Raw genomic sequence first — 27,541 nt, 5'->3', positions numbered from 1 at the left:
CAAATGTCTCAAGAGAAGAACAATATTTACACTTTAATAAACCCACAGACTTAATTAAGAATAAATTAGGCTCACTTGAGCATAGATCTATGCAAATGAGAGACTATTTCAATCATGCAAACGCTTGTGTGGAATGTACTGCACTAATCACAGCTTAACAGATTATATTAATAAACAAGATTTGCATTTAATGAAATATCTGCATTTGTAACACGACTATGAAAACCTATTTCCATCACAGAATAAAATAAAAAGGTAACTGTGATGACAATTCAGACGTTTTTTCTCCACAATTATGAGAAAAAATGATGAGAGTTGTTGGATAAAAATGTACAATTACATTTATTTATTTAAATTCTAATGTAATTCAAATATTTTTAATTTAATTTTAATTTCAATTACTTTTAAGAGTTTGATTAAAAAAATCAATTACGTTTATTTATTTAAATTCAAATTTAATTTAATGTCATATTAATTAATAAGAATTAATTTTATTTCAAATTTAATTTAAATTAATTTAATTTCTAATTTAATTTCATTTTTTTATCTGATTTTAATTTTAACTAACTTTAAGAGTTTAACAAAAATTCACAATTACATATATTTATTTATTTATTTAAATTCACATTTAATTTAATTAATTTTATTTCAAATTTAACTTAAATTAATTTCCAATTTAATTTAATTTAAAAAAATGTAATTTTAATTTCAATTTATTTTAAGAGTTGTTGGATTTTAAAAAAAAATCACAATTACATGTATTTATTCAAATTCAAATTATTATATTTCAATTAATTTTAGGAGTTGTTGGATAAAAATTCCCAATTACATTCATTTATTTAAATTCAAATTGAATTTTAATAAATTTTAATAATTTTATTTCAAAATTCATTTCATTTTAATTTAACTGAACTTAATAAACAGGATTTGCATTTAATGAAATATCAGCATTTGCAACACAACTATGGAAGCCTATTTCCATCACAGAATAAAATAAAATGCTAATTGTGACTTTTTATATCATAATTCAGACTTTTTTCTTCAATAGAGCACATAAATCTGGGAATTGTGAGAAAAAAAAGTCAAGAGTTCTTGGATACAAATTTACAGTTACATTTATTTATTTAAATTCAAATTTAAATTAATTTCATTATTAATTTTTTTCAAACTTACCTTTAATTGAATTTTAATAAATTTAATTGTAATTTAACAATGATTTTAATTCAATTTTTACTTCTAGTTTTCATTTCCATTTTAACTTAACTTAACAAACAATATTTGCATTTAATGAAATATCAGCATTTGCAACAGAACTATGGAAGCCTGTTTCCATCACAGAATAAAATAAATAGCTCAAAATTATGAGGAATTGTTGGACAAAAATTCACAATTACATTTATTTATTTAAATTAAAATGTAATTAAATTAATTAATTTTATTCATTGTATTTCAAATTTAATTTACATTAATTACATTTACTTGTGAGAAAAAAGTCAGAATTGCCTGCAATCACAGTTACATTTATTTATTTCAATTCCGACCGAATTTCATTTTAATTTAACTTAATAAACATGATTTGCATTTAATAAAATATAAGCATTTGCAACACATAACTATGAATAAAATAAAAAGGTAATTGTGACTTTTTATATCACAATTCAGACTTTTTTTTTTACAATAGAGTACAAAAATCTGAGAATTGTGAGACAAAAAAGTTAGTTGTTGGAAAAAATGAAATTACATTTATTTAAACTTAATTTAATTTGAATTTAAATTAATTTTAATTAAGTAATCAAGTTTCATTTAATTGTTTTTATTATTTTATCCTGTGGCGAAAACCATTTGTAAATGCTTAAAAAACCTTGTACAATAAAGCAAAAACAGGCTGAAATAATCTACGAAAAACTGTGAACTGTTAAATGACAAGATCATTTAACAAACCAAGCTACAAATGAATATGCCATCACATCTGTCCGAAAGAAAGAGAAAGTGAGAAACTGGCCCAATAATAGACACGCTCACTTATGAATCCCCTTTTCCCAGTAAATTGTCGAAGACAGGCAAAGACATGGGCCAACTAAGAGAGGTCTGGTCAAATAAGAACTCAATTAAAGACAAATAAAAACCAATTCAGAAAAACTTGAAACTAACTTATCCCAGGAAATCTGACCAGCCAAACACAATATTATAAAATGAAATGAACATAAGCAGTTGGGGCGCACTTGTTCCATTAGCTTTATCTAGTCTTGTTGAAGGTCAGCAAATGGAAATCAGATTTTCATCTTAACTCGACCATGTGTGCGCAAGTCAGAAAGTGAGAGCGACTCAGACAGAAAACACAGGACAGAATGTGAGACATTGCGTGGTTTTCTGCCCAAGCACAACCTCCACATTACAGAGAGTGGAGAGAAGTGCTTTTGTGTGCGCTGTACAAGGCCTGAGCTGAAACTCCATCCCTTTCCAAATATTATTACAGGCAGCAATTTCCCACAGAGTTCAATGTGGAGACGCAGCGAGTGAGGCTTGGCGATCACGCTCCAGAAAGCCACCTCAAAACCTCCTTCCACAGTCACCTACTTCAGCCAGCACATCCACCTTGATCTTTACAGAGAGCCGAACACTTACATAAAAAACTGCCATCGATGTATGAGCACCTTTGTCTACTGCGGGGATGACAGTGTGGATTTTGCAAAAAACTAAAATCCACTTCAGTCTAAAAATATCTAAAACGGCTACTATAAAAAAATCTAATATAATTTAATTATTTACATGTTAGTAATGTAGTAGTGTCAACGCATGAAACACAAAACACTACCTACGTTTACACACATCCCACATAGGATAGTCCGATTTCTTACGCCTTTCATAAAAGTGATAAATATAGCTCCCTAGCTTGCTTTTGCACTTGACCAGAGGAAAATTTATGATTAATCCCATACTGATTTACTGCTTTTATAGAGGAAGTCTGGTGTAATTCTCAGATCCTGTTTTTGAGAATGTTTGAATCTTTTCCAAACTTTTCGCCTTGCTTTTTATTTTTGGAGGAGTGGAGAGGGTGCTTGTGTGGTCTAAACACAGGCAAACCTTTTTACAGAAAGTTCTGTTTCACAGAAACATATCTAATGGGTATGACAGATACAAAGAGAAGTGAAACGAGATGGTTTGATAGACTGTGAAAGACTGTTTCCAAAGGTACTGTCACTGCCCCATGTATTGACAACTGGAGATATTAATGTGGCCTAAAGGCAACAGGGAGTCTGTTTCAGACTAAGGAGACAGGGTTGACTGAAATGGCAAGTAAAGGTCTGGTTGAGTGGGAGCTGAGTTGGACTGACAGGTAAGGCCAGTGCGACTGGAGACTTGGATTCTTGGCACTGGAAAATATAAAAGCTTTGACATTCATGTGTACAAGGCTGCATGTTTCTTAAAACATCTAAAAAAAAATCTTAAAACCACACTAAAGTCTTTAATTTATAGTAATGCATCTGTACCATTAAACGGTCAATAACTGTTGTCAAAACATTGGGATTGTTTATTTCTGTTTGAATATATTTTGTTGCTCTGCACTGACATTTGTTAAATGTAACAATCAAAAGTATTCTAATCTATATTATATTAACACATGTTTATTTCCTTGGATTACCCTGCAATTTAAAAAAAATAATATTTAGATGCTTTAAGATGTATATTACGAGTCTAAAGTTTGTGGACAGTAAGGTTGTTTTGAATGTTTTTTTTTAAAGAAGTCTCTTCTGCTCACCAAGCCTGTATTTATTTGATCCAAAATACAGCAAAAGCAGTAATATTTAGAAATATTTTTACTATTTAAAATAAGTGCTTTCTGTTTGAATGTATTTTAAAATGCAATTTATTCCTGTGATCAAAACTAAATTTTTAGTATCATTACTCCAGTCTTCAGTGTCACATGATCCTCCAGAAATCATTCTAATATGCTGATTTGCTGTTTAAGAAACATTTATATTTTAGGATCAATATTTAAAACAGTTGAGTACATTTTTTCAGGATTCTTTGATGAATAGAAAGATCCAAAGATCATCATTTATCTGAAATAAAAAGCTTTTGTAACATTATATACTATACCATTCAAAAGTCTGGAGACAGGATTTTTTTTTTTTTTTTTGAAAGAAATTATAGAAATTAATACTTTTATTTAGCAAGGATGCTTTAAATTAAGCAAAAATGATAATAAAGACATTTATAATGTTACAAAAGGTTTCTGTTTCAGATAAATGCTTTTCTTCTTTCTATTCACCAAAGAAAGCTAAACAAATTTAAAATATAATAATAATAATAATAATAATAATAATAATAATAATAATAATAATAATAATAATACATTTTTTTAGAGCAGCAAATCAGAATATTTCTGAAGGATCATGTGACTGGAGTAGTATATATATATTTAAAATATAAATTAGGTATTTTAAACAGTAAAAATATTTCAAAATGTTTCAAAATGTCAAATAAAATGCAGGCTTGGTGAGCAGAAGAGACTTCTTTAAAAAAAAATAATAATAAAATAAAATCTTACTGTCCAAAAAATTTTGACTGATAGTGTATCTTTAATTTTTTAACAACCTTATAATTTTTTAAAGGTTTTTTTCTGGCATTTTCTGCCTTTATTAGGATAGGATAGTGTAGAGCAGACAGGAAGTGAAATGGGTGAGAGAGAGAAAGAGGGGACACGTGATCAGGAAAGGTCCTTGAGCCGGGATTCAAACTCAGGACTTGCCCACAAGGCTATTGGCGCCAACATAATATAATATTTTTTTAATAATCTTTAAATTTTTTCAATATTTCAATATTTTTTTCCATTAATATTGCATTTTTATACATTATTATTTGTATCAATTTTTTATTATTATTTTTATTGAAGGAAAAAAGAGTGACATATTATATACAAAAAGAGTTAACAATGCTCCTCTATTATTTTATAATATCCCCACTTTCCCACAACCCACCGCACAGAACACACGCAGCAAAAAAAAAAAAAAAAAAAAATTTCCAATGAGGAAATAAGTTACATTATTGTTAGCCAATTGTGTTCTAATGTGCACACAGGCCTTTTAATGTCACTATTAATTTAATTTTTTTATTTTTATTTTAATAAGGCTGTTGGTACTGGCAGACTTGGCCACTAATGCCAAAAAAAACTAAAATCTGCCGACAGCCTTACAAACAGTTGGTACTGTTTTAGTACTGAATTTTTTAGTAAATACTATGTACTAGTAAGTGTTTTCGGTTTTCAGATATTCTGTTTGTCTTATTCATTAACATTAAATTGCATTATGAATATCTGCCATTCTCTCGATTTAGGCATCTGACATTAAGAAACCCATAATGGTTGACCTTTACTGTAGTTCTGAAAGCATGAAAAGTAGTAATATGTAAATTACCTGCACTTCTTAAGTTGGGATCCATGTCAGGCATCTCTTTAACAGCCTCAGGACTCACACTGTAGATGGACGCTCCTGCTTCATCTGTTATACTGAAACAACAGAGACACACTGAAGCACATTTCCAAGGAAATCAGAGAAGTAACCTCACGCAGACCCCAGTGAACTTATAAAGCTCCCTCAGTACGTCTACGAGGCGACAGACCAAAGAGTCAATTTAAATACATTTCCATAGAAAGCTTGTAGTAGATACTGCAGGGACCGGCGTTTAGAGTAAACAGCAATGCATGGAAGAAAAACAGCATATTTTCAATGGAAAATAAATAGCCATTTGTGTTAAATATACACATCCATATATAGTTTTTTTTTTTTTTTCTTAAACTAATGAAAAAAAATCTAAAAGAGATTAGAGATATGTGATGTTAGGCACTTATGTTACAAATGCCATCTATACACATGTACAAGAAGCGCACATATTCTAAGGAATTTTCAGTACTGTAAAAATTATATGAATCACTGTTAATTATTTAAAATCGACTGACCAAATATTTTGAAGGGGTTTTTTTTTCTTTTACTTAGCAAAACATTAACATCTGTACTTTTCAAGTACTCCCTATGGGTGCATCCAATTGTGAATCACTAAATTAGTGATTCTTAACCAGGTGTCAACTAGATTCAATCTCTTTCTCAACACATTTGAGAGGTAGCATGTGTACTGCTTTGGGGCAGCAAAGTCAGTCCCACTTGAGGGAGTTGGGGTGCCGTCCACGTGGGCTCAAAGGTGACAGATATATTTACAGCTGTAAGGTTATCTCTACCTGAACATGAACCCACTAATAGCCCAGATCTCCTTTTCCTGTTAGGCTGAAAACACATCACTAAAAATAATTATTAATCCAAATTTTTAACCGTCTTAGTATTTAATAATAATTGATAAATACCACAGATTTACATTTTATTTTATTATTATTATTATTTATTTTTTTTATTTAAAATATATTTTATTTGAGTAATACAATGTTCTGGTAATCTAACAGGCCAAGCAAACACTTAACTAATAGGTCAATACTGCCATCTAGAGGATTTAATGGTAAACGTGCTTGTTGCTATTGCACTTTTGACTAACTCTAAATAGATTTTAAAGACTCCTCTTGGAAAAGATTGATGAGTGCATGCTATTTATATAATAATAATAATAAAAATAATACATGTAATAGAAATAGTTAATATTATTATATAATTCTTAATTAAAATTAACAAAGATATGCAATATCTTTAGGTAGGGGAGAGCAGGGTGTGTTAAAAAAAGTTTTTTCAGCATTTTTGTGTATTTAAACCCTTTCCAACAATGACTGTATGATTTTAAGATCCATCTTTTCACACTGAGGACAACTAAGCGACTCATATGCAACTATTATAGGTGGTTCAAATGCTCACTGATGCTTCAGAAGAAAACACAATGCATTAAGAGCCAGGGGTGAAAACTTTTGAACAGAATGAAGATGTGTACATTTTTCTTATTTTGCCTAAATATCATATTTTTTTAATTTAGTACTGGCCTTCAGATGCCACAGAAGATTACATGTTACCCAGAAGACAAAGCAAGTTAAATTTACCCTGAATGTTAAATTCGAAAAGTTTTCACCCTCCAGCTCTTAATGCATCGTGTTTCCTCCTGAAGCATCAATGAAGGTTTAAACATTCTGTAATAGTTGCATATGAGTCCCTCAGTTGTTCTCAGTGTGAAAAAGATGGCTCTCAAAAGCATACAGTCATTGTTGGAAAGGGTTAAAATATGCAAAAATGCTGAAAAAACAAAGAATTTGTGGGACCTGAAGGATTTTTCGGAAGAACAGCAGGCAGTTTAACTGTTCAGGACAAACAAGGGACCCATGACCAACTAACACTAAACAAAAAAAAAAAACACATCTGTGGGTCATTCAGGTAACAATACAGTATTAGTGTATGTAAACTTTTGAACGGGTCATTTTAATAAATTCAACTACTATTATTTCTCTTGTGGACTACATGTAAATGTTTTATTATGTGAAATATCTAAAATTAAAATGAATAATATGTTGAATTAGAGTAAAATAATACTGTATAATCATAAGACGGGTGAGGTACTGGCTCTTTTGGCTCAAATTACCCCACTCCTACCATTTTCACAAACTTGTATCCTCCAGCAGTTTAGAGCTAACTGCATGCTAACGGTATAGCCTCATATTATAACTTGCTCAAGCACAAACACATATGTGAAATTTTTTCATGTTTGTCCGTAAAAAAAAAAAAACAACTCCACAAAAAGAGTCCTTGAACATAAAAAAAATATATAACTTTGAATAGCAAAAAAACGTTTTTTCTTCACCATGGGGTTATTAAAATGTATAAATCTTAAAATATGTGCAGTCATATCACCAATTTTGCTTAAGGTTTCCTAGAAAAAAAGGGGTGGCTCAACTTCCCCACAGGCTCAAATCACCCCCTGTCCCCTAAACATGTTTTACTTTCTGTAACTATGTACACATTTGTTCCTTTACAACTGCCTGGTTTTTAATTAAACTGACCTCTCTCTGAAAACATCAGCAGGGATAAATGTCCTCCGCACTTGATTACAAGATCTGGATAAACTTAACGGACTGCACAGGAACTTTCATGGCGCTGGTGAGTCTACTACAGATTTAAAATCTAGAATAATTCGCGGCAGGATACCCGGAGGTGTGGCTGTACTATGGAACATTAAATATGACTCTACAGTGAAAGTGTTGAGACTGAATGTTGATTGGGCCATTGGGCTAGAGATAAATATATGCGAGAGGAGGTTCACTATCTTGAACATCTATACTCCCTTTGAGTCTTATCAGTCTGAAGATGAGTTTTTGAATAGACTGGCTTTTATAAGTTCTTTTCTAGAGGAAAATAGATCATCTTGTGTATATGTTGTAGGGGACTTTAATGCTGACTTGTCTGATTCCTGTTCTATCTTTGCCAAACATCTAGTGCAGTTTTGTGGTGAAAATAACCTTACTCTTTCCAGTAAGGCCTTCTTGCCTGATAAAAGTTTTACATATATTAGTGAGGCATGGCATACAACTTCCTGGTTGGATCATTGCATCTGCACAGCAGATGCTCATGCCTCATTAAATGATATAGAAATATGTTATGGATTAGCTACTTCGGATCATATTCCGATTGTAATTTCTGTAAATGTTGATAATATTCCCTCAATTACTGCTGATAGCATTTTACCTAATGTAGGCAAGCTGGACTGGTCTAAACTATCCCCTGAGGAACTAGATAAATACTATTTTGTTAGTGATTCCTTCTTAAGAGAGATTAACCTCCCAATGAACTCATTGATGTGTAAGGATATAAATTGTAAGAATGTTGAGCATTGTACAGAGATGTGTGACCTATATGAGAGCATTGTAAAGGCCCTGAAGAAATCTAGTATCCCATTCCAGAAACAGAGACACGCAGAACATAATATTATACCTGGGTGGAAAGAATTTGTGGCTGAACAACATGCTGAAGCCAGACAGGCGTTCTTAAACTGGGTAGCAGCTGGAAAGCCTAGACAGGGTGAAGTGTTTGAAAACAAAAAGCTTGCCAATGCTAGGTTTAAATACGCCTTACGTTATGTTAAGCAAAATGAAAATACAATGCGGGCTGACTCATTGGCTAAGAAGCTGCAAAGCTGCAAAAATAATGAATTTTGGAGAGAGATTAAAACTATGAATAATTTCAAATTTTCTCTATCATCCAACATAGAGGGTGTAAGCGGTCCAGAAAAAATAGCTGAGTTGTGGCGTGAATATTACTTTGATTTATTCAATTGTGTCAAGAGTGATAGTTTTAACATGGGTCATATTGAACCAACTGAAATCACATTGATAAGTGCATCTGAAATATGTGATTCTATCAAAAAGCTGTTAAGAAACAAGGCTTGTGGATTAGATAATATCACTGCTGAGCATCTTAAATTTGCCAGTAGAAGGTTATATGTGCTGCTGTCTATGTGTCTAACTGGTTTTCTTATACATGGTGTTTTGCCTGACTCCTTAACACATGTTATATTAGTACCAGTAATAAAGGATAAAGCTGCTAAATTGAACAGCATGGATAATTATCGACCAATTGCTCTTGCCAGCATTCTCTCTAAAGTATTTGAGAGCGTTTTATTTAATAGGTTGGAAGTATTTGTATCAACGACTGATAATCAATTTGGCTTTAAACGTGATCATGCCACAGATATGTGCATTTATGCACTGAAAGAAATCATTGCAAATTATGTGAGCAGAAATTCTTCTGTATTTCTCAGCTTCATTGACGCGTCAAAGGCGTTTGATAGAATTAATCACAAAAAATTATTTATGAAATTGCTCCGTAGAGGTGTCCCTAAATACATTATCCGAATATTAACTTATTGGTATGCAAATCAAACAATGCAAGTGAAATGGGGCAATGTTCTATCAACCCCTTTTAATGTTCAAAATGGCGTGCGACAGGGTGGAATTCTGTCTCCTTACCTTTTTAATGTCTATCTGGATGATTTGTCCAAATTGTTGAATGTTTGTAAGACAGGCTGTCTTGTAGGAAACTCTGTCGTCAACCACCTAATGTATGCTGATGACCTAGTAGTGCTAAGCCCATACAGCGCTGGGTTGCAGCAGTTATTAAAGGTGTGTTCACAGTATGGTAATGATTTTGATATCAAATATAATTCCAGTAAGAGTAATATCATGATTGTCAGAACCAAGGAGGACAGGAGATTAATTTTTCCTGATTTCTACTTGTGTGATCAGCCTCTGAAGACATGTAAAGAAATAAAATATCTGGGCCATATCATAACAGATGACATGAGTGACGACAGAGATTTGTACAGACAGTGCTGCAAATTATATGCCCAAGCCAATATGTTGCTGCGAAAATTTAGCATGTGCTCATCGGATGTCAAATGTGTGTTATTTAGATCCTACTGTACCTCTTTGTACACAGCACATTTGTGGTGGCGATATAAGAACAGTAGCCTGCGGAGACTTACTGTAGCCTACAATGATGCAATGAGGCTCCTCCTTCGTGTCCCAAGATGGCACAGTGCTAGTCACCTTTTTGTGAACTCTGGTGTTCCCACCTGTGGAGCCTTATTAAGGCAATTAATGTTTAAATTTATGTGTCGTTTGGACAAATCTGAAAATGGAATTATACTGGCACTAACCAGTCCTAAGAAAAGTTGTTACAGATATATGTCTGGCCTTTGGAAACACTGGCTTTTTAGTCTCTCATGAATTTTATTGTAATGCTATGTCATTTAAAGTATTGTACTCTTTCTATATTTTATTTTTTATCTATGGACCAAATGTGTGTCTGAAATAAAGTTATATATATATATATATCACCACTGTTACAGAATGACCCTACAAATTAGGGCAGATCACCACTGCAGCCTCCATTACATTTGCTGCCTCTCTGTTGCTGCCTAAGGGCTCCTTGGGTAACTTTGCCAATTAGTGTCATCATACTCATGACAGGATGCAGAGGCTTTGTGACATGGACCTCCAGTTTGACTGGTGTCCTGATTTTCCCAGACCCTTTCCCCTCCTCCCTCTCCTTCCCATAGCTGACACATCGCCATGAAGACAGTTTTAACAAGCCCTGGCATATGACCTAGGGGTGAAGGTGGAGCAGGTTGTTAGTAAGATTAATGACAAATTAAGAAAGAAGCACATGCCAACCCTGATAAACATTCAAATAAAGTAATATATACAATAAATTAACCATATAAATAAAACAAATTATTAGAATGGAAAGCAATTTAAATGTCTCTTCAGACCACTTATCATTTACACAGAGAAAATGCATTGCCAAAAGGTGTAAAGGTATAAACATTCACTAGAAAAGCAGCAGAAAAGAACAAAATACAAAAGCAGGTAATGAACATTGAGGAAAAAGTGGAACCTATCATGATTAAATAAATCAGAAGGGCTGCAAGGGTTAAGGGTACAAGTCCTGAACCATCCTGCCACAGATACACAACCACTTCTCTTCATTAAGAGCATGGCTAAACTTGCAAAAGAACAGGCAGCAGAAGGTCTAGTTCGAGTGGACACTAAGACATAAGAACAAAGAAGAAACCTGCCTGCAAGTGCTGCAGATGACTTGATGACCCTTGAGGTCTGACAGTCACTCACTCAGTTACTCACACCCAAATACACTCACACTTTGGGGACTATCATGTCTCTATGAGAGTCTCTGGGCAAAGTCACAGCCAGGGCCCCTCTAACTGTAAAAGTAACTGTGGTATTCTCAGTGTTTGTCATCATCCTCCAGGCTGGTCCATCTCCCCCTCCCGATGTCCATGACCACCGGGTGTCACCAAGAGATGGATACATACTCTGATACTTGCCCCCTAAACACATGTTCTAATTAAACACATTCATCAGATCCATCTTGCAGGGTGAAAAAGTATCATCCCAACAGTGGATAGAAGTCCACGTTTCTTGATAAAACTGGTTATGGGCCAGATTTACTAACAGCTTGCGCCAGAGCCTGATCTTAGTGAATATGCATTTGTAGGAGTTTCCCTTTCAGACGCAGAATTTATGGCAGGAGAGTATTAAAATTAAATACGCAATGCGGTTTGTGCTCACCAAAATCACTGGTATTTGTACAATTATTTAACGCCCAAAAAAGCACGTCTTAAAGCAGGCGGTAATTTGAGCTGGTCATTATGGAAATGATCTGTGCCTGTGTTCTTTAATGTGCGCATTGCCGGTAAATCACACACAGAATTTTTCCCTCTGCGCTTTTATGGAATTGTGCTCTAAAATTAAGTAAATCTGGCCCTAAATTTGGAAATGTAAATCACACATGCTTTTTTCATCTATGGAAGTCTGGGAAATTCAACATTGCACACAATAAGTTTTTTTTTTTTTTGCAAATTTTTGGGTGAATAAGCAAAACAAAACATTTTAAGACCTTGGTTCATCTTCGGAACACAAATTAAGATATTTCTGATGAAATACAAAGACTGACAGCAAAGAATAGAGGAAATTGTTGCATAAAGTCGTTATTTTTTGGGCACAAAAAGTATTCTCATAGCTTTATAACATCACGATTGAAAATCTGATGTAACATGGACAATTTTAACTACACTTTTAAAAATAAAGGTTCCAAAAGGGTGTTTTTACAGTCATGCCATAAAAGATTTTTTGTTTCCCCAAAGAACCTTTCAGTAAACAGTTCCAGAAAAAAACATTTTGAAGAACATTTTAAAAATCCAAAGAAACTTTTTCGACGATAAAGAACCTTTTCTGCATTTGAATAGTTCCATGGATGTTCAAGGTTCTTCATGGAACCATTGATGCCAATGAAGAACCTTTATTTTTAAGAGTTTATGTCTTTACTACCTGTCTGGGCCTTGAACATGTCAGTTTGGTTGCTGTCTATGCAGGGTCAAAAAGCTCTCGGATTTAATGAAAAATACCTTAATTTAGGTTTTCCGAAGATGAACAAAGGTCCTACAGGTTTGGAACAACATTTCATTTTTTGGTAAACTATCCCTTTAAAACATTAGTGATAAAAGTATTTAAAAAATATCCTACTGACACAAAACTTAGGTATGGTAGTGTATATTTATAAAAAAAATAAAAATAAAAAAAACATATATAATATGTGAGCAGAAACAATAAAAGACAGTCTTATTATAAAAAAAAAAAAACTGTTGGCAATTACTCAGAGCTAGCTAACCCAAGGGATTCCCAAAGCAGAAAAAGCAATCATCAGATATCAGGCCAATGCCAAGTCTAAACACTATGACATTATTTGCTTAGAAAAGGGCCAGAATGGCAGGTGTCAAAGGCCGTCAGTCTCAGGCTCTGTGCTAGGGGGCAGGAAGTGTGTGGAGGCGCAGTTAACAGCACATCCAAGCTGCTGCCACCGCCACACAAGTCTGAAAAGAGCAAAACCTCACAGCCACTCACGTCAAACTGTAGGCAGATGTTCGTCACCCCCTCAACACCCAAAGAACTGCAGCAGAGAGTGTTAGCAGGCCAGGTTACTTGCTGTTTTCCTGTGTAGCGTGCAGGAACCAGTAGAGGGGGTTTTGGAAATATGTTAGTGCCCAAGCCTTAAACTCAAGAACCTCAACCAAGAATATTGCGGAGATTTGATGGTTTACACTGTGGACTGGATCTAACAATTCCAAACATGCAAGTGTAGCCCATAAAAAAGATATCCCAGAGGTTTCCATACCCTAATTTTTAGTTTCACTGGAAGCGTAGTTTATATATGCAGATGTGGAATTGAGGTTTCCATGTTTTGATGCCTTTTCTTTTTCTGTACTCCAAGGGCTATAAACTACGACCTAAAACGGCCAAACACAAGTAAATGAGGCATGAAATGTGCAGCATGTTAAAAACTTCACTGGTGGGGATTGCTTCCAGTTGTTCTGACATCACAAGAGACCATTAGATTAGAAATTGACAAATGGGGATTTGGCATGTGGGTTTAAGGCAATGAAAACTTTCAGGCGGACCGCATGCTTGATCTCATGCTTGGCTGCCACAGATCAATCAGCACTAGGCGGATTGGGAGTGACACTGCAGCATGTCCGCTCTTCTGGAAACTTTATGCAAGAAAGTAATCATAGTAAACTAGCATGTCTGATAAACTCATAACAATGATGCCAAAATCTCTTATAATATATAAAAAGAGTTTTATAACATATGTCATTTAATATATTTATTTTATGATTGAATGTTCCATGTTATTGTAACAGATAGTTTGAGTTTTTTTATTTAAAGAAATCAATACTTTCATTCTGCAAGGATGCATTCAATTCATCAAAAGTGACAGTAAAGACAAAATAATTCCAACTACTTTATTTATTTGGAATGGATGTATGGCAAATGAAACGGAGATACCACTCATTTAATATCCTGACTGCGTTGCTCTTTGACGCTAAGAAAAATCTAATAGCAAATATAAGATAGTCTTGTGTCTCTTATAGATGCCAGTGTGACATTAACATACATTTCAATATATTAACAGCAGTCAATCAAAATTCAAGACAGTTGCTCATGGAGCCACTGGTTCTGGCTGTCCTCTGCAATGCGGACATCTATCCCTCAGTGAGCCATTAGCCATGGGCCTGTGACTGGCAAATATTCCTCCTCGTTCCTCGCTGTCCTAATCACCCTACCCAGAATCCTCCTCAAAGGACAAACTTCCCTGATGCGATATTGTAGTCATCCAAGACCTTACAGCAAAAAGTGATTTCACTTTACCAGCAGCACTTTGGCTGTAAAGGGCATGTATTTTATATTATATATACAGCCACTGAAAGAAAGAAATATTTACAGCTTATATACTACTACTAACTACTAATAAATGAATATGACATAAGCTTAAACTATTATTATTATTGTTTTGTTTATTCTTTATAGCTTATATTTATATATGTAATGTTTTATTTGTTTCTTATATGGGCCATTCTACAGAATTGGTGCAAACTGCTGTCCCACAACCAAAAAAAACACTTTGAAAAAGCATTTAAGGATTCAAATCTTAGATGTTTACTATTTATTATTTTTTATTATTTTTTGAAACCCACAATAATATTTAAAATATTAGTAAGCTTAATATATTTAAAATCATCATTATTTGGGTACTTTCAGTTGAGAGGTAGCTGTCCCAAACCCTAACCTATAAATGTTAACTTTTGAAAATATTGGAATAATATATTTTTTTTCCATCATTGTTTTTAAAAGTATCTTTTTGATTGTTTTAAAAAAGTGAAGTCATGAAGTCACTGCTGAAAAAGGTGTATGTTTTAGTCAATTGGCTGAGACTGATTTTAACTACACCCCTAAGTTTATGTTCAGGAAACATTCATGTGTCCCCTCTCTCATATTTTATATGAGGCGAGTTTATAGGCCCCATCATTTTGAGGCAAATGTGTTCAAGTCTGGAAAATCTGTGTGTAACTTTAAGAAACGTCACTACCAAACACCAGTTTTCTGCAATTAGGTGCACTTTTTTGGGTGTTATTCTATAAAATTTAGTTTTTATGTGTATACAACTCTTCAGAGCTGTGCTAGATAACCATGTGCTGATTAGCATCTTTGAGTTGGGCTCATAGGTATCTAAAATGATCACAACCGAAACATTTGGTGGAGTTTCAGTAGTGACATCTTTGGGGTTTTCTGGGTGTTATTCCATAAAATTGCCACTACCGAAACAGTCATGACCAAAACATGTCATCAGTGTTTCGGTAGTGACAAAAGGGAACATATAATCCTTTATTTGGTAGGAAATAAACAATTTTAGAACAGTTATGGAAATTTTTAGCATTTTAGGATGTCTTAGTAGTGTTTCAGCATGTGTTCGCTACCAAAACACTATTGTCACTACCAAAAATGTGCAGTCACTACCAAAACATGGGATGTTTTGTCAAAAATACAGTATACTGAATTATTAACAAAGATGTTATGAGATGTGTTTGGTTTAATGTATATTCAAACTAATGTAACCTTAACTTTGAAATCAGTATGATCAACTTTTTGCCTTTTACAAAGAAAAACTGGATTCAAAATACAACAAATCTCATAAAATTGCACTTGAAATATTGTTAAAATTGTAATTGTAGTTTATTTTAAAAACTAAAAAAGGTAGATGCAAGCAAAATCTTAATAGGTCAATATAACCCATCTCATTAAATTATATATTACTGTGTTCCAGTAGTGACAAATTTGGGAAGAAAACAAATATTCCAAAGCTTTCTGAAAATACAGTATGAGAATTAACTGCACAATTAAATGTGTACCTCGGATATTATACAATTTGCATACATACAAAATTTGTGGAAATTTGTAATTTTTCAAGCTTAAGAACTAGGGATGCACCAAATGTTTGGCAACTGTAATTATTCGACCGAAAATAGCAAAAAAAAGCGCCTTCGATGTTTGGCCGAATAAGTGAAAAGGCGAATAAATTATACTGAACAATAATGTGACACGATCAAATAGAGGCGAAAAATCAGCATAGATTTAGAAGAGAATCATTTATAAATCTGCTGCTGATTGAAAAAAGTAGTATTGAGGTCTTGTGGGTTTCTTCAAAACAAAAGTCAACATTCATAAATGTTATGTTAGCATGGTAATTTTACTGTTGTTCTGTAAAATAAAATTAAAAAGAAAGACAAAAATAATGATAATAATTACAACAGCTATATGAATACATAACGTTCTCCTTTGTTCAGCAAGGCTGCATTTATTTGTACATTAAAAAAAACACATGCATGAATCAAGAAGGGTCTTAAAAATTCATTTTAAGTTAAATTGTGCTTTGATGGTAGGCTATAATATCTACTAGAATGTTAAAAATGTTTAATTTATGTAATGGTGAAAAAAATTGGCAAAAAACCCGAAACGTGTTCGGTAATCGACCGTCGACCCAGTGTTTAATTTTGTTCGGCTTCGGCCAAGAATTTTCAGTTCGGTGCATCCCTATTAAAAACTAATCGCAGCAACAATGTGTACTGAAGAAAAAATAAAAAGAAGGAAAGAGGATATAGGAGAGAGCTCCTGTAATTCTGTGTTCCCCTGCAAAGTGAGTCTAATGACCAGAGACTGGCCGGCTGGTGGCAGAGAGGCAGCCTAAGGGGAGAAGGGTGGTCACTGCCGCTGTCTTCAACCTTAAGAACTGACAGAGCTGTCCAATCAGTCTGTAGCCATAGCTCAGTATCAGGATCACTGTCCTGACAGTCAGGAACACTACAGGCTCCCTCGTTAAGCAAGATACATGTCATTTTGTCCTTCAGGGGCGAGAGGCAAAGTCAGGGCCAAAAAGCAGCAATGACTGGAGTCAGAGCAGCACCTTCTAAACACATTCTTAGAAGGGAGATAATACAGAATAGACAAATCACACTCACTAAATAAGAGTGCAATGGCTCTAAACAAATACTAATTCTGCATGGCACAGAATACGTAATGAACCACTAACCTAACCCACATAACTATGACACATCCATGACCAAAGTGCCAATGCTTTCTTCCAGCAGTGTAAAGACACCATGCCAGCCAAGGTCAACTTTTATTGGGTCATCTTGGATTTGATTCATGTAAGAGGCCCTTTGAACATGTATTAGTCATGAAAAGTACACACACACCAATACTGATAAAACACACATACAGTCAGAGACTGTATTCCAGGAATCTCCCAAGTTCAAAGCTGATTATCTGTACCTTTACTCATAATTCAAATCAGTTTAAATCATCATAGCGGTCTAGAAAAATAAAAGCACCTGGCGGTAAAGAGCGCTGAGCCAGAGGAGGGCGCCACAGAGGGGTTCCAGAGGAGAGGTTCAAAGAACAGTGTAAATCTAGCAGCTAATATATTGGAGCGGACTCAACTAGGGCACACAACTACAAAGTTCAAAGAGAGGGCATACACAGAGAGGGATACACAGCTCACAAAATGCGGTGGAAACACTAAGGTATTACTTATGTAAGGTCCTATGAAATCCATTTTATTTTTATTTAATTTGTCTCCATTCTGTTTTTTTTCTGTTGTAATTTTCTAGGCTCTGTTTTATTAGTAAAATAATAAATTATATTAATCAGAAAGCATGTCTAATTAATTTAAATCATGAAACTTACTGTATTTAACCGCAATTTATTAAAAGTTTAACAAAAACTAATTTAAGGCCCTATGAAATGTTTTTTTTTTCTCAAAATCATTTTTTTTTTTTTTTACCAAATTCTGCTTTCCATTAATTTTCTGGATTCCATTTAATTTTAAATTCAATTTTAATTAAATTTTACTAATAAAAAGCATCTTTAAAATTAATTGATTTTATTTAAATAATAATAATAATAATAATAATAATAATAAATTTTTAAAAATAACTATTTTCTAGTTTTTTTTTTTCAGAAATACAGTGTTGTGTATTTACATTTTATGTGAAATAAATTATGATAAATAATTTTTCTGTTAAATTTTCATTTGAAAATAATGTTTTATTAATAATTTTATTAGTAATAGTAGTACTATCATTACATTAGGTAATATATTTCTGTCACAGTTTCTTCAAGTTAAACCAACATTTTATTTTGATGGGTTGCTGTGACAACCTTTAAATGTCTATTTGTATATGATATGACCATAGTTTTTCTTAAAAGAAATGGTAAAATGCTCATGAAGTGACAGTAACAGTTCTAGAGATTGTCTATGTGTTCATGTATTCGTATATTGAGACGGCAAAGAGGAAAAAACAGTAAGCGTGAAGCGCACTTCAGTATGTTTGTAGTAAATGTAACTGCGCATCTGTGCCATTCATTCACACAGAGACACGCAAAACAGGCCAAATTCATATTTAAATAGTATTTTTGCAGCTTAAAATTAATGGACACTTTGATTCACATATACAGAGCTCTGTGGCCATTTGTAAATTTTATGGGTCTGGCTTTGTGTCTCATCCGTGTCCAGCTATTTTAAGATATACTAAACAGCTCATTTTTCTGCTTGATTTTGAAAATGGGTGTGCCTTACCATATTATTTTAACTCTTTCCCCATCAAACACGGAATTTTCAGTTACAAACGCTTCCCGGCCAAACATGGGATTTTCTAGGTTTCCACGTTCTCGGTAATACAGTATACACTTGGGGCGCTATTACACATCTCCGGAATCTAGAATGTAGTCTAGAAGTCTAGAATGTGCCGAAAAACACAAATAAGGAAGATGCAGAAATGAGCAATCTCATATGTAAGCATATGCATATGAAAAATAATGCGATCATCAATAATAAACAGCATATTAATAAAAACCGCACAATGTTACTGAGTGAAATGGTGATCAAGGAAGTGGTAAAGGACTGTGAAGCTTTGGGAGTGCTGATGGAAGCCATCTACTGCATGTTTGCTTTGATAGTACTGAATATGATCCAGATATAATATTTGTAAAAAATGTGAAATGGAGTAATATATCATGTCAATGTTTGAATAAACTGACAGCTCGGATGTCCAGATTATACTGTAATAGCTGCAAATGGTAGATGTTTTGATGAATCAAAAATTAAATTTTTTCTATGTATAAACTGTTTATTTAATAAAATATGTTTTCATAGTTTGTGTTGTCCCTTATCCCAAATTAAAAATGATTCATGCCAATATTGTCCCAAACCCCACTTTTCTAGGGTGTTTCCAAACTTTTGAAAGGGCAGTGTACATTCAAGTATTTATTAAAAAAAAACAATGCTTTAAGCTAGAATAAAACAGTTTTTTTGTTTAAAAGTAGAGGGTCTGTTCTTTATTTTGATGTATTGCATGTTCAGATATTTATGCAACAAAATATTTTCGATTCCATCCACATTTTCTGCATAGCGGAAATCATAGGGCCCTACTTACAGTAATTGCATACAAATATATTTCTGTGTGAAGACAATTTTTTCCTATTTTTTAAAAAGAGCATCTAAGGCCTCAGCCAAAAAAAGGCCTTATTATAAAAGGAACTAAAAGAAAATGTCAAGAGGTCAGTGTTTATCCTGATATTCCTCAAGGAACAACCCCACCGACTCAACAGGCAAGAGTCCCTTCATTTAAACGAAGAGCACCAGGTCACTGAGAGCCACGCAGCTCATCCCGCAGGCTCATTACCGCATACAGTCTGCCGGCACTGCATGTCATTCCACTGGAGCAGTCAGGCGAAAGAAAGGAAAGGAGACGGCTAGCGGGGACGTCGGGACAGAAGGAAGGGAACAAGTGATGGTAGATGGGGGACAACGGATGATGTTTTATGTCTGTACAAGCTGAAGAGTGCGGAGACAGATAGCAGACGGTGCAAATGAAGCTGCTGGTTTAATTGACTAGTGATGTACAAAGTGATGAACTTTCAAAAGGGAATGATGTGTTGGAAAAAACAAACACTCAATTCTAGTTAGACATTTCCAAACATGCATAAAAACAAAACATATCTACACTACTACTCTAAAGTTGTTGTTTTTAAGAAAAAAGTATCAGTTTTAACAAAAATTCATTGATACTAATAAAAATGTTTCTTTATTTTCAGCAAATTTCTTAAGAATCATGTGACACTGAAGACTGGAAAAATGATGCTGAAAATTCAGCTTTGCAGTCACAGGAATAAATTATATTTTAAAATATATTAAAATAGAAAACAGTTAAAAATTTAAAACGCAATAATTTCACAATATGGCTGTTTTACTGCATTTTTTTAACAAATAAATGTACTCTCCTGAACATGCATTGAATACTGACACAGAAGAGAATACATTTTTGAATAAAGTTGTTATTTTTGCTTTCTTTGAACAAAAATTATTCTTGTAGCTTCATTAAATTACAGTTGAACCACTATTTTAACAATGTCCTCACTACTTTTCTGGGCCTTGAACATGTCAGTTGCATTGCTGTCTATGAAGAGACAGAAAGCTCTCTGATTTTATAAAAAAAAAAAAATCTTAATTTGTGTTCTGAAGATGAACAAAGGTCTTAGGGGAACGACATGAGGGTGAGTAATTAAAGACAGAATTTTAATTTTGGGGTGAACTATCCCTTTAAGGGCCAGACAAACAATGAAAAACTGGCATAAAATCTAAATTATTTGAATATTTGGTATATTTGGTTGAATATTTATGGTAAAATAGAAACGAATATATATATAGAAAAAAAAAAAAACATTAAATGGCCCTTTTTAACTTACTACTTTTAAAGTGTACTTGAGTATATTTGTTTGATTTGTTTGGTATCGTATCATTGATACGATACCATACACTACCACACTTTTAAGTTTGTAAAATGCAATATAACGCTTTCATACAAATGTAGCCACTTGATGTTTCCTTGTGGAGTCTCTGAGCATTCAACACAAGTGAAGCTACTAGATCCATGTCTTCACTTATAGGAACATTTATGTATGTTTTTTAAAAGTGTCATTTATTTCAACTTGCACCGTGCTTCTACAAATACTTGGCTGTGACAACCATGACGGGAAACAAGGTTCAAACTGTCTGGCACGCCCTGGCATGGCAGTTACTGTTGCGCTGCCAATGTGGAGATCTCAAATCTTCCACTTTCATTTTAGAATGGAGGTTGAAATGGATCCACTTGTGGAGCGCCTTGGATGTCAATTTTGACACATCACGCTTTGCTGAGAACTACTGAGGCAGACCTGGCAACCCATCTGAGCTGTGCTGAGGGATGCGGAGAGCTGTAATGAAAACCGCCATCAGTGTACACCATAAATGGCCACTTCAGAGCGGTTCTGGGCAGCTCTCCAGTCAGAACCAAAAGTCAACAAACAAGAGTCTAGCTAGATGGAGAAAGAGACAATCCCAGATCTAGTCTTTATTTGTGTTGGATGAGAACACATTGGACTGGTTTGGTTTGAAGGACGGTGAGAAATATTTGTTTTTAATTAGAGACAGTCAAACAAGGTCCAGATACCATTTAAAACCCGCAAGAGTAACACATTCCAGACCGGTACCATTTCCTTTGCTCCTTTTCTGCGTACCTTGCTTGACAGTTGCTATTTTCGCTCTTAGTGGAGTTTATTGATAAAACACTTTCAAATTTCAAGCTGCAATTGCACTAAGATTTTACATGAAACTGATGTGACCACAAACAAATGCAGGTTTCATCTCTACACCAACTGCTGAGCAACTCTCACAAGAACAACATCTGCTGTACTGCTCACTGCTCTGCATTAAAAAAGGGAAATGACATACCAGTAGGACACGTCGAGGGGCTTGAAGAACTGCCGTTTAATTAGGTCTGTAAAGAAGGCCTCAGTCTCCCTGCATGCTTTGCCATTTCCTATGACAATGGTTTGACAGCTGTGGTGAAAAAAACAATACAGGTCAGAAGTTTGGAATAATTAAATTTTTTAAGAGCTTTGTAAAGAAGTCTCTAATGCTCGACAAGGCTACATTTATTTAAAGGAATAAAAGCAGTAATATTTTGAAATATTATTGCAGTGTAAAATAAATGTTTTCCACTTTAAATATATTTGAAAATGTAATTTATTCCTGTGAAAACAATGCTGAATTATCAGAAGCTGTTACTTCAGTCTTCAGTGGTGGATTTTCAGGATTCTTTAAAGAATAGAACGTTCAAAACAACAGCATATATTTGAAATAGAAATCTTTTGTAAAATTATAAATGTTTTTATTGTTTTTTTACCAATTCAGTGTGTCCTTGCTAAATAAAAGTATTGTTATTTTACTTTTAACATTTTTACCCCAAAGTTTTGAATATTAGTATATATATTAAGCAGCAAAAAAAAAAAAAAAAAAACATTGATAGGTAAAACAACAGCTGAAAATTCAGTTTTTCCATCACAAGAATAAATTACATTTTTAAATATCTTTTGGACAATAAGATTCTTTTTTTTTTTTAAGTATCTTCTGCTCACCAAGCCTGCATTATTTGATCCAAAGTACAGCAAACATTTTGAAATCATTATTAAAAATAACCGTTTTCTATTTGAGTATATTTTAAAATGTCATTTACTCCTGTGTTTCAAAACTTAATTTTTAGCATCATTACTCCAGTCACATGATCCTTCAGAAATCATGCCAATATTCTGATTTGCTGCAAAAAAAAAAAAACATTTATTATGAGTATTATTATGTTGAAAACAGCTGAGTGGAATGTTTTTCTTTGATTTCTAACATTATACATGTCTTTATCATCCTTTTTGATGAAATACAAAATGGTATAGTTTATAATGTTACAAAAGCTTCTAATTTCATATAAATGCTGATATTTGGATCTTTATATTCATCAAAGAATCCTGAAAAAATGTACTCAACTGTTTTAAACATTGATAATAATAGTAAATGTTTCTTGAACAGCAAATCAGCATATTAGAATGATTTCTGAAGCATCATGTGACACTGAAGACTGGAGTAATGATGCTGAAAATTTAGCTTTTATCACAGAAATAAATTTCATTTTAAAACACATTCAAGCAGAAAGCAGTTATTTTAAATAGTAAAAATATTTCACAATAGTACTGCTTTTGCTGTATTTTGGATCAAATAAATACAGACCTGGTGAGCAGAAGAGTCTTCTTCAAAAAACATTTTAAAAAAAACTTACTGTGCAAAAACTTTTGACTGGTAGTGTATATTTAAACTCTTAAAGAAAAGAGCTCTTTTAAATTCTAATAATATTTCCTAATATCTCTGTATTTTAATCACATAAATGCAGCCTTAAAGCAACACTAAGGCTCAATCCCAATTCTACCCCTTAGCCCTACACTTAGCCCTACCCCTCCGTTTGGCGCGTTCACGTGAAGGGGTAGGGGTGTCTCATTTCTCTTTTGGTTGGAGGGGTAGGGGTAAGGGGAAGGGCCAGATAGCCCTCCAAACGAAGATTTTTCAGGACCTCACTTCAAACGAAGGGCTAAGAGAAATTTCCAACATGGCTGCTCACTCGAGCAAGCAGACTCGTAAATATAAGTAATTTTTGCCTTTAATAAGGATTTTCATGACAATGTTTCAATATATTTATATTACCTTCAATCTTGTGTTTGTGTTTATGGTGTTGTTTTGTAAATAAACGTTTGCAAAAAAATCGCTAAAGTTTGCTAGCAGATAGCACTGATTGCACGATATTACAAAATATATTTTTATGTCATATACACTTGACTGCATGTTAGAAACATGAAAGACCAGTGGCACGGCAATTTCCACTTTTTAAATCCCCTCTGATGCGCATTATTCAGTAGTGTCCTGCATTCGCAAAAATCATGGCAGTCCACCACATCCAGTCATGTGAATAAATGTAAATATTTGCTCAAAACACCCAATAAAGACAGTGATGATGCAGTCAGGACCGTGGAGCCGGCTTGCTTTGAAATGCATTTAATGATTGCGCCTAATGCGCCCGCTCACCGCACCAGTAATTTAAATCAGTACATAATAATAAAAACTATACCTTACAAATAAAAAGAAGCTGATTTTTACGATCAGAAATTTCTTAAACCAGTGAACCCCTGTAAACATTTAGTCCAAGGATCCAGAAAACGAATGCGTTCAAATAGAAAGTTCAAAACGAAATTCACAAATGAAGCATCTATACTTCTCCAGGCACCACTACACTGATTAGCAATTTGCCGCGCATGTGATAATGCGTTGTTTGTTTTGCTTACGGCCACATGTGAATGAACGGTGCGTACCGGTCCGTACATTTGTATTTTTTGCAACATGACAACATTTTGACATCTTGGAATGAGTGATAAACATCTGCGCATGTCCTCTGACGTAACATTAGGAACTAGCTACAACGTATGATGACGTATAACAGTGTTGTAGCGGTGTCCCATTTCTTAGGGGAAATATTTTAGCCCTTCCCCTTTACACTTTGTTTCAAGGGACAAGGGGAAGGGCCGAGGGGTAGGCGGAGGGGTAGAAAATAGAATTGGGATTGGGCCTAAGTAACTTTTCCCTCAATGCTCTCTCTACAGGTTAGAAGCGGAATTGTCCATTACCGCTGTCGTAAATAATTTAGCCTACCGTCGTTTCACATGCATGTTATTTGTTTGAAAGGCTATTCAGGACCGGCTTTGGAAATAACCATGTCCAGTGACAAGGTAGAGTATGTTGTATGACTTTATAAAAGTATGAAAACCTTTTGTGAAGCCTGCCGTGAAGCAAGTCGCATTTGTAGTATCATTTGAACTACAAAACCGCGACCCGACGACCCAAATTTACATAGTGCTGTTATGGCTGATAGACGGTCGCAAAGCGAATACGAAAGTCAAGTGCCGTTTCACCCTGTTATGAGTTGATGAACCACTGACATGAGTTCGGAAACATTATTTTAAGGTAAAAAAAAGTTACTTAGTGGGGCTTTAATGAGCATTAAAAAAACTGTTATCATTATGATTGCAATACCTGTATTTGAACATAAGATGGCCCAGTTTTTCTGCTTCTTTGTGTTTAGCATGACCATGAAGGTACACCACATCTGTGTGCAAAATCTGACCTGAGGACAGAAAAAAGGAAGAAGATATGTCAGGACAGCAGAGGACGTATGCGACTAGATTTTATGTGGACATCAACTTAACAATACATTATCATCATGAAGGTACAGCAGACTCCCATTTTTTTCCTCTCCAATTTTTCTGCACCTTGTTTCCCTCTCCTCTCAGACAATACAGTTTTCTGTCAGCCTGAGACTGAGGCAGTCTAATCGCAATAGACACCTCAAGAGGCCGGCAGGTCATGTGACTCCACACCCACAGACCTGTCACAGTCAAGCTGGGTGTGCATGTGGTGCTGCTGCGGGGCAGAGGACAAAACATGGCAATGCCACCTGACACACACCCGCCAGGCCGATCAGTCGCCTGGACGCAGGGCACACACAGGGCACAGCGTGCCACTCCTCCCACCGAGAGGGCACAACGGGCATTCTCATCACACCTGCCAATCAGACACTCTCCTTCATCAACTTTAAAAATATGTTGCACTAAACTAAAAATAAAATAATATCATTAACAGGCAAAAGTTCATTAAGACTATGGTAGTTCATTTCAATATCTATCTATCTATCTATCTGGTATTTAGTTAGCTTAGCTATGAGATAAAAAGAAAAAGTTGTTTTTTTGTCCTAATGTTTAAATGTAATATTGTAACAGTAGTTTTGTTAAACTATTTTGTTTTACTATTATATTTTTTGGTAATATTTTGAATTATATTTGTTATATTTTCTACTTTCATTTCATTTTTGTTAAAGTTTTGTGTTGTCTTTTTGACATTTTCATTAGTTTCATTTATGTGTCTTTATAGTTTTAAGCTTATTTTAAATTTATTTTGTTTTAATGATTTTAATACTTTCATACTTAATCATTAAATAACTAAAACTAAATGTTGCCTTGGAAACAAGCTGAAATACAAAACATTTAAGGCATTTAAAAATATATTTTATCTATCTATTTCATGCAGATATTTAGTCAGTTGGCTGTAAAATATTTGAGATGAAAAGAAAAAAAGTAGCTTTTTTTGCCCTAATGTTTAAATGTAATATTGTAACAGTATGTTTTGTTATAATACTGTATAATTATTTAATAATTTGCTAGTTTTCTAGTATCTTTTGGCTGTCAACTAATAATGGTGTCAGAGTTATGAATACTTATGGTAAATTTGAGCTGATGATTTAAAAACTTTATTATTAACGATAGAGACAGACAGACAGACAGATGTAAGGCAACGATAATAACCATGATATAGTAGTCAACACTTGAAGTGGATCAAAAAAGTGGATCAAGGTTGTCCTAAGACAAGAACGATTATTGTTTTGGTTTTAGGACAACTTTCTCAAAACATTTTGATCCACTTCAAAATGCTGACTACTGTAGATATAGTTTAAGATATGGATATATACACATATTTAGCATTTATTCATAGCGCATTCCATATTAACTCTGGTTCTCTTACTGGTGGGGGACAGGATTGCTATTTTGCAGCCGTGGTGAAATCCTGGGTCCACTCCCATGATGACTCTCCCACGTACAGGACACATCAGAAGGCGCTGACGCAGATTACGAACAAACATGGCGATGGACTCTTTTTCAGCACTAGAGGTCAACTTACTCCTGGGACAGAAAAAAAAAAAGAGTTATAAATGTAAACAACAGAATGTTACAGAAAGAAGATATGAATAAAGAAGCCTAGCTATACAGCAAGAACAAACCTGTAGCCTCGACTGAGAAAGGGTAGAATGAATCTCTTGTAGGAATCTTCAGCAGCATTCTTTAAAACAGTCATCAGTTCTGGCCGTGCAAAGCCCTGTGGCCTCCACCTGTAAGTTATATGGTAGATAGAATCCATTAGTTTGCACGCTTATATAGCTTCCCAAGAAAGAGTGTGAGATTGTGATTGTATAATAACTACATAGAAATAATTAGCTTTAAGTTGAAATGTTTAAGTAATGAGGGGGACAACTGATTATCTTTTAGAAAACCAAGGAGCTTTTCATTGCAGTTCATTGCATAAATATTCTTTTAATGAAAATTCAATTTTGGCACAATAACTCAGCACTTTAATATTTTGTAATAACTGATCATGGATAACAGATTTTTTTATGTTTTTAAAAGACATGC

The 27,541-nt window shown here is 34.0% G+C and overlaps 1 protein-coding gene across 2 annotated transcripts in view; it reads right to left on the bottom strand.

Annotated features, from left to right (window-relative positions):
• Positions 1 to 27,541, bottom strand: part of srbd1 (S1 RNA binding domain 1) — a 92,351-nt gene that overhangs the window by 49,297 nt on the left and 15,513 nt on the right. For both annotated transcript variants that reach the window (XM_073835079.1, XM_073835078.1), the window contains 5 exons: positions 27,133 to 27,240; positions 26,877 to 27,034; positions 25,335 to 25,425; positions 22,161 to 22,268; positions 5,418 to 5,509 (listed from right to left, as the gene is read on the bottom strand). In XM_073835079.1, coding sequence (XP_073691180.1) covers positions 5,418 to 5,509; positions 22,161 to 22,268; positions 25,335 to 25,425; positions 26,877 to 27,034; positions 27,133 to 27,240 — 557 coding nt within the window. The remainder of the gene's footprint in view (positions 1 to 5,417; positions 5,510 to 22,160; positions 22,269 to 25,334; positions 25,426 to 26,876; positions 27,035 to 27,132; positions 27,241 to 27,541) is intronic.

Source organism: Garra rufa, chromosome 2, assembly GCF_049309525.1.
Source record: "Garra rufa chromosome 2, GarRuf1.0, whole genome shotgun sequence".
NCBI lineage: Eukaryota > Metazoa > Chordata > Actinopteri > Cypriniformes > Cyprinidae > Garra > Garra rufa.
Note: the sequence above shows the minus strand (reverse complement) of the source record. Positions and strands in the feature narration are given on the sequence as shown.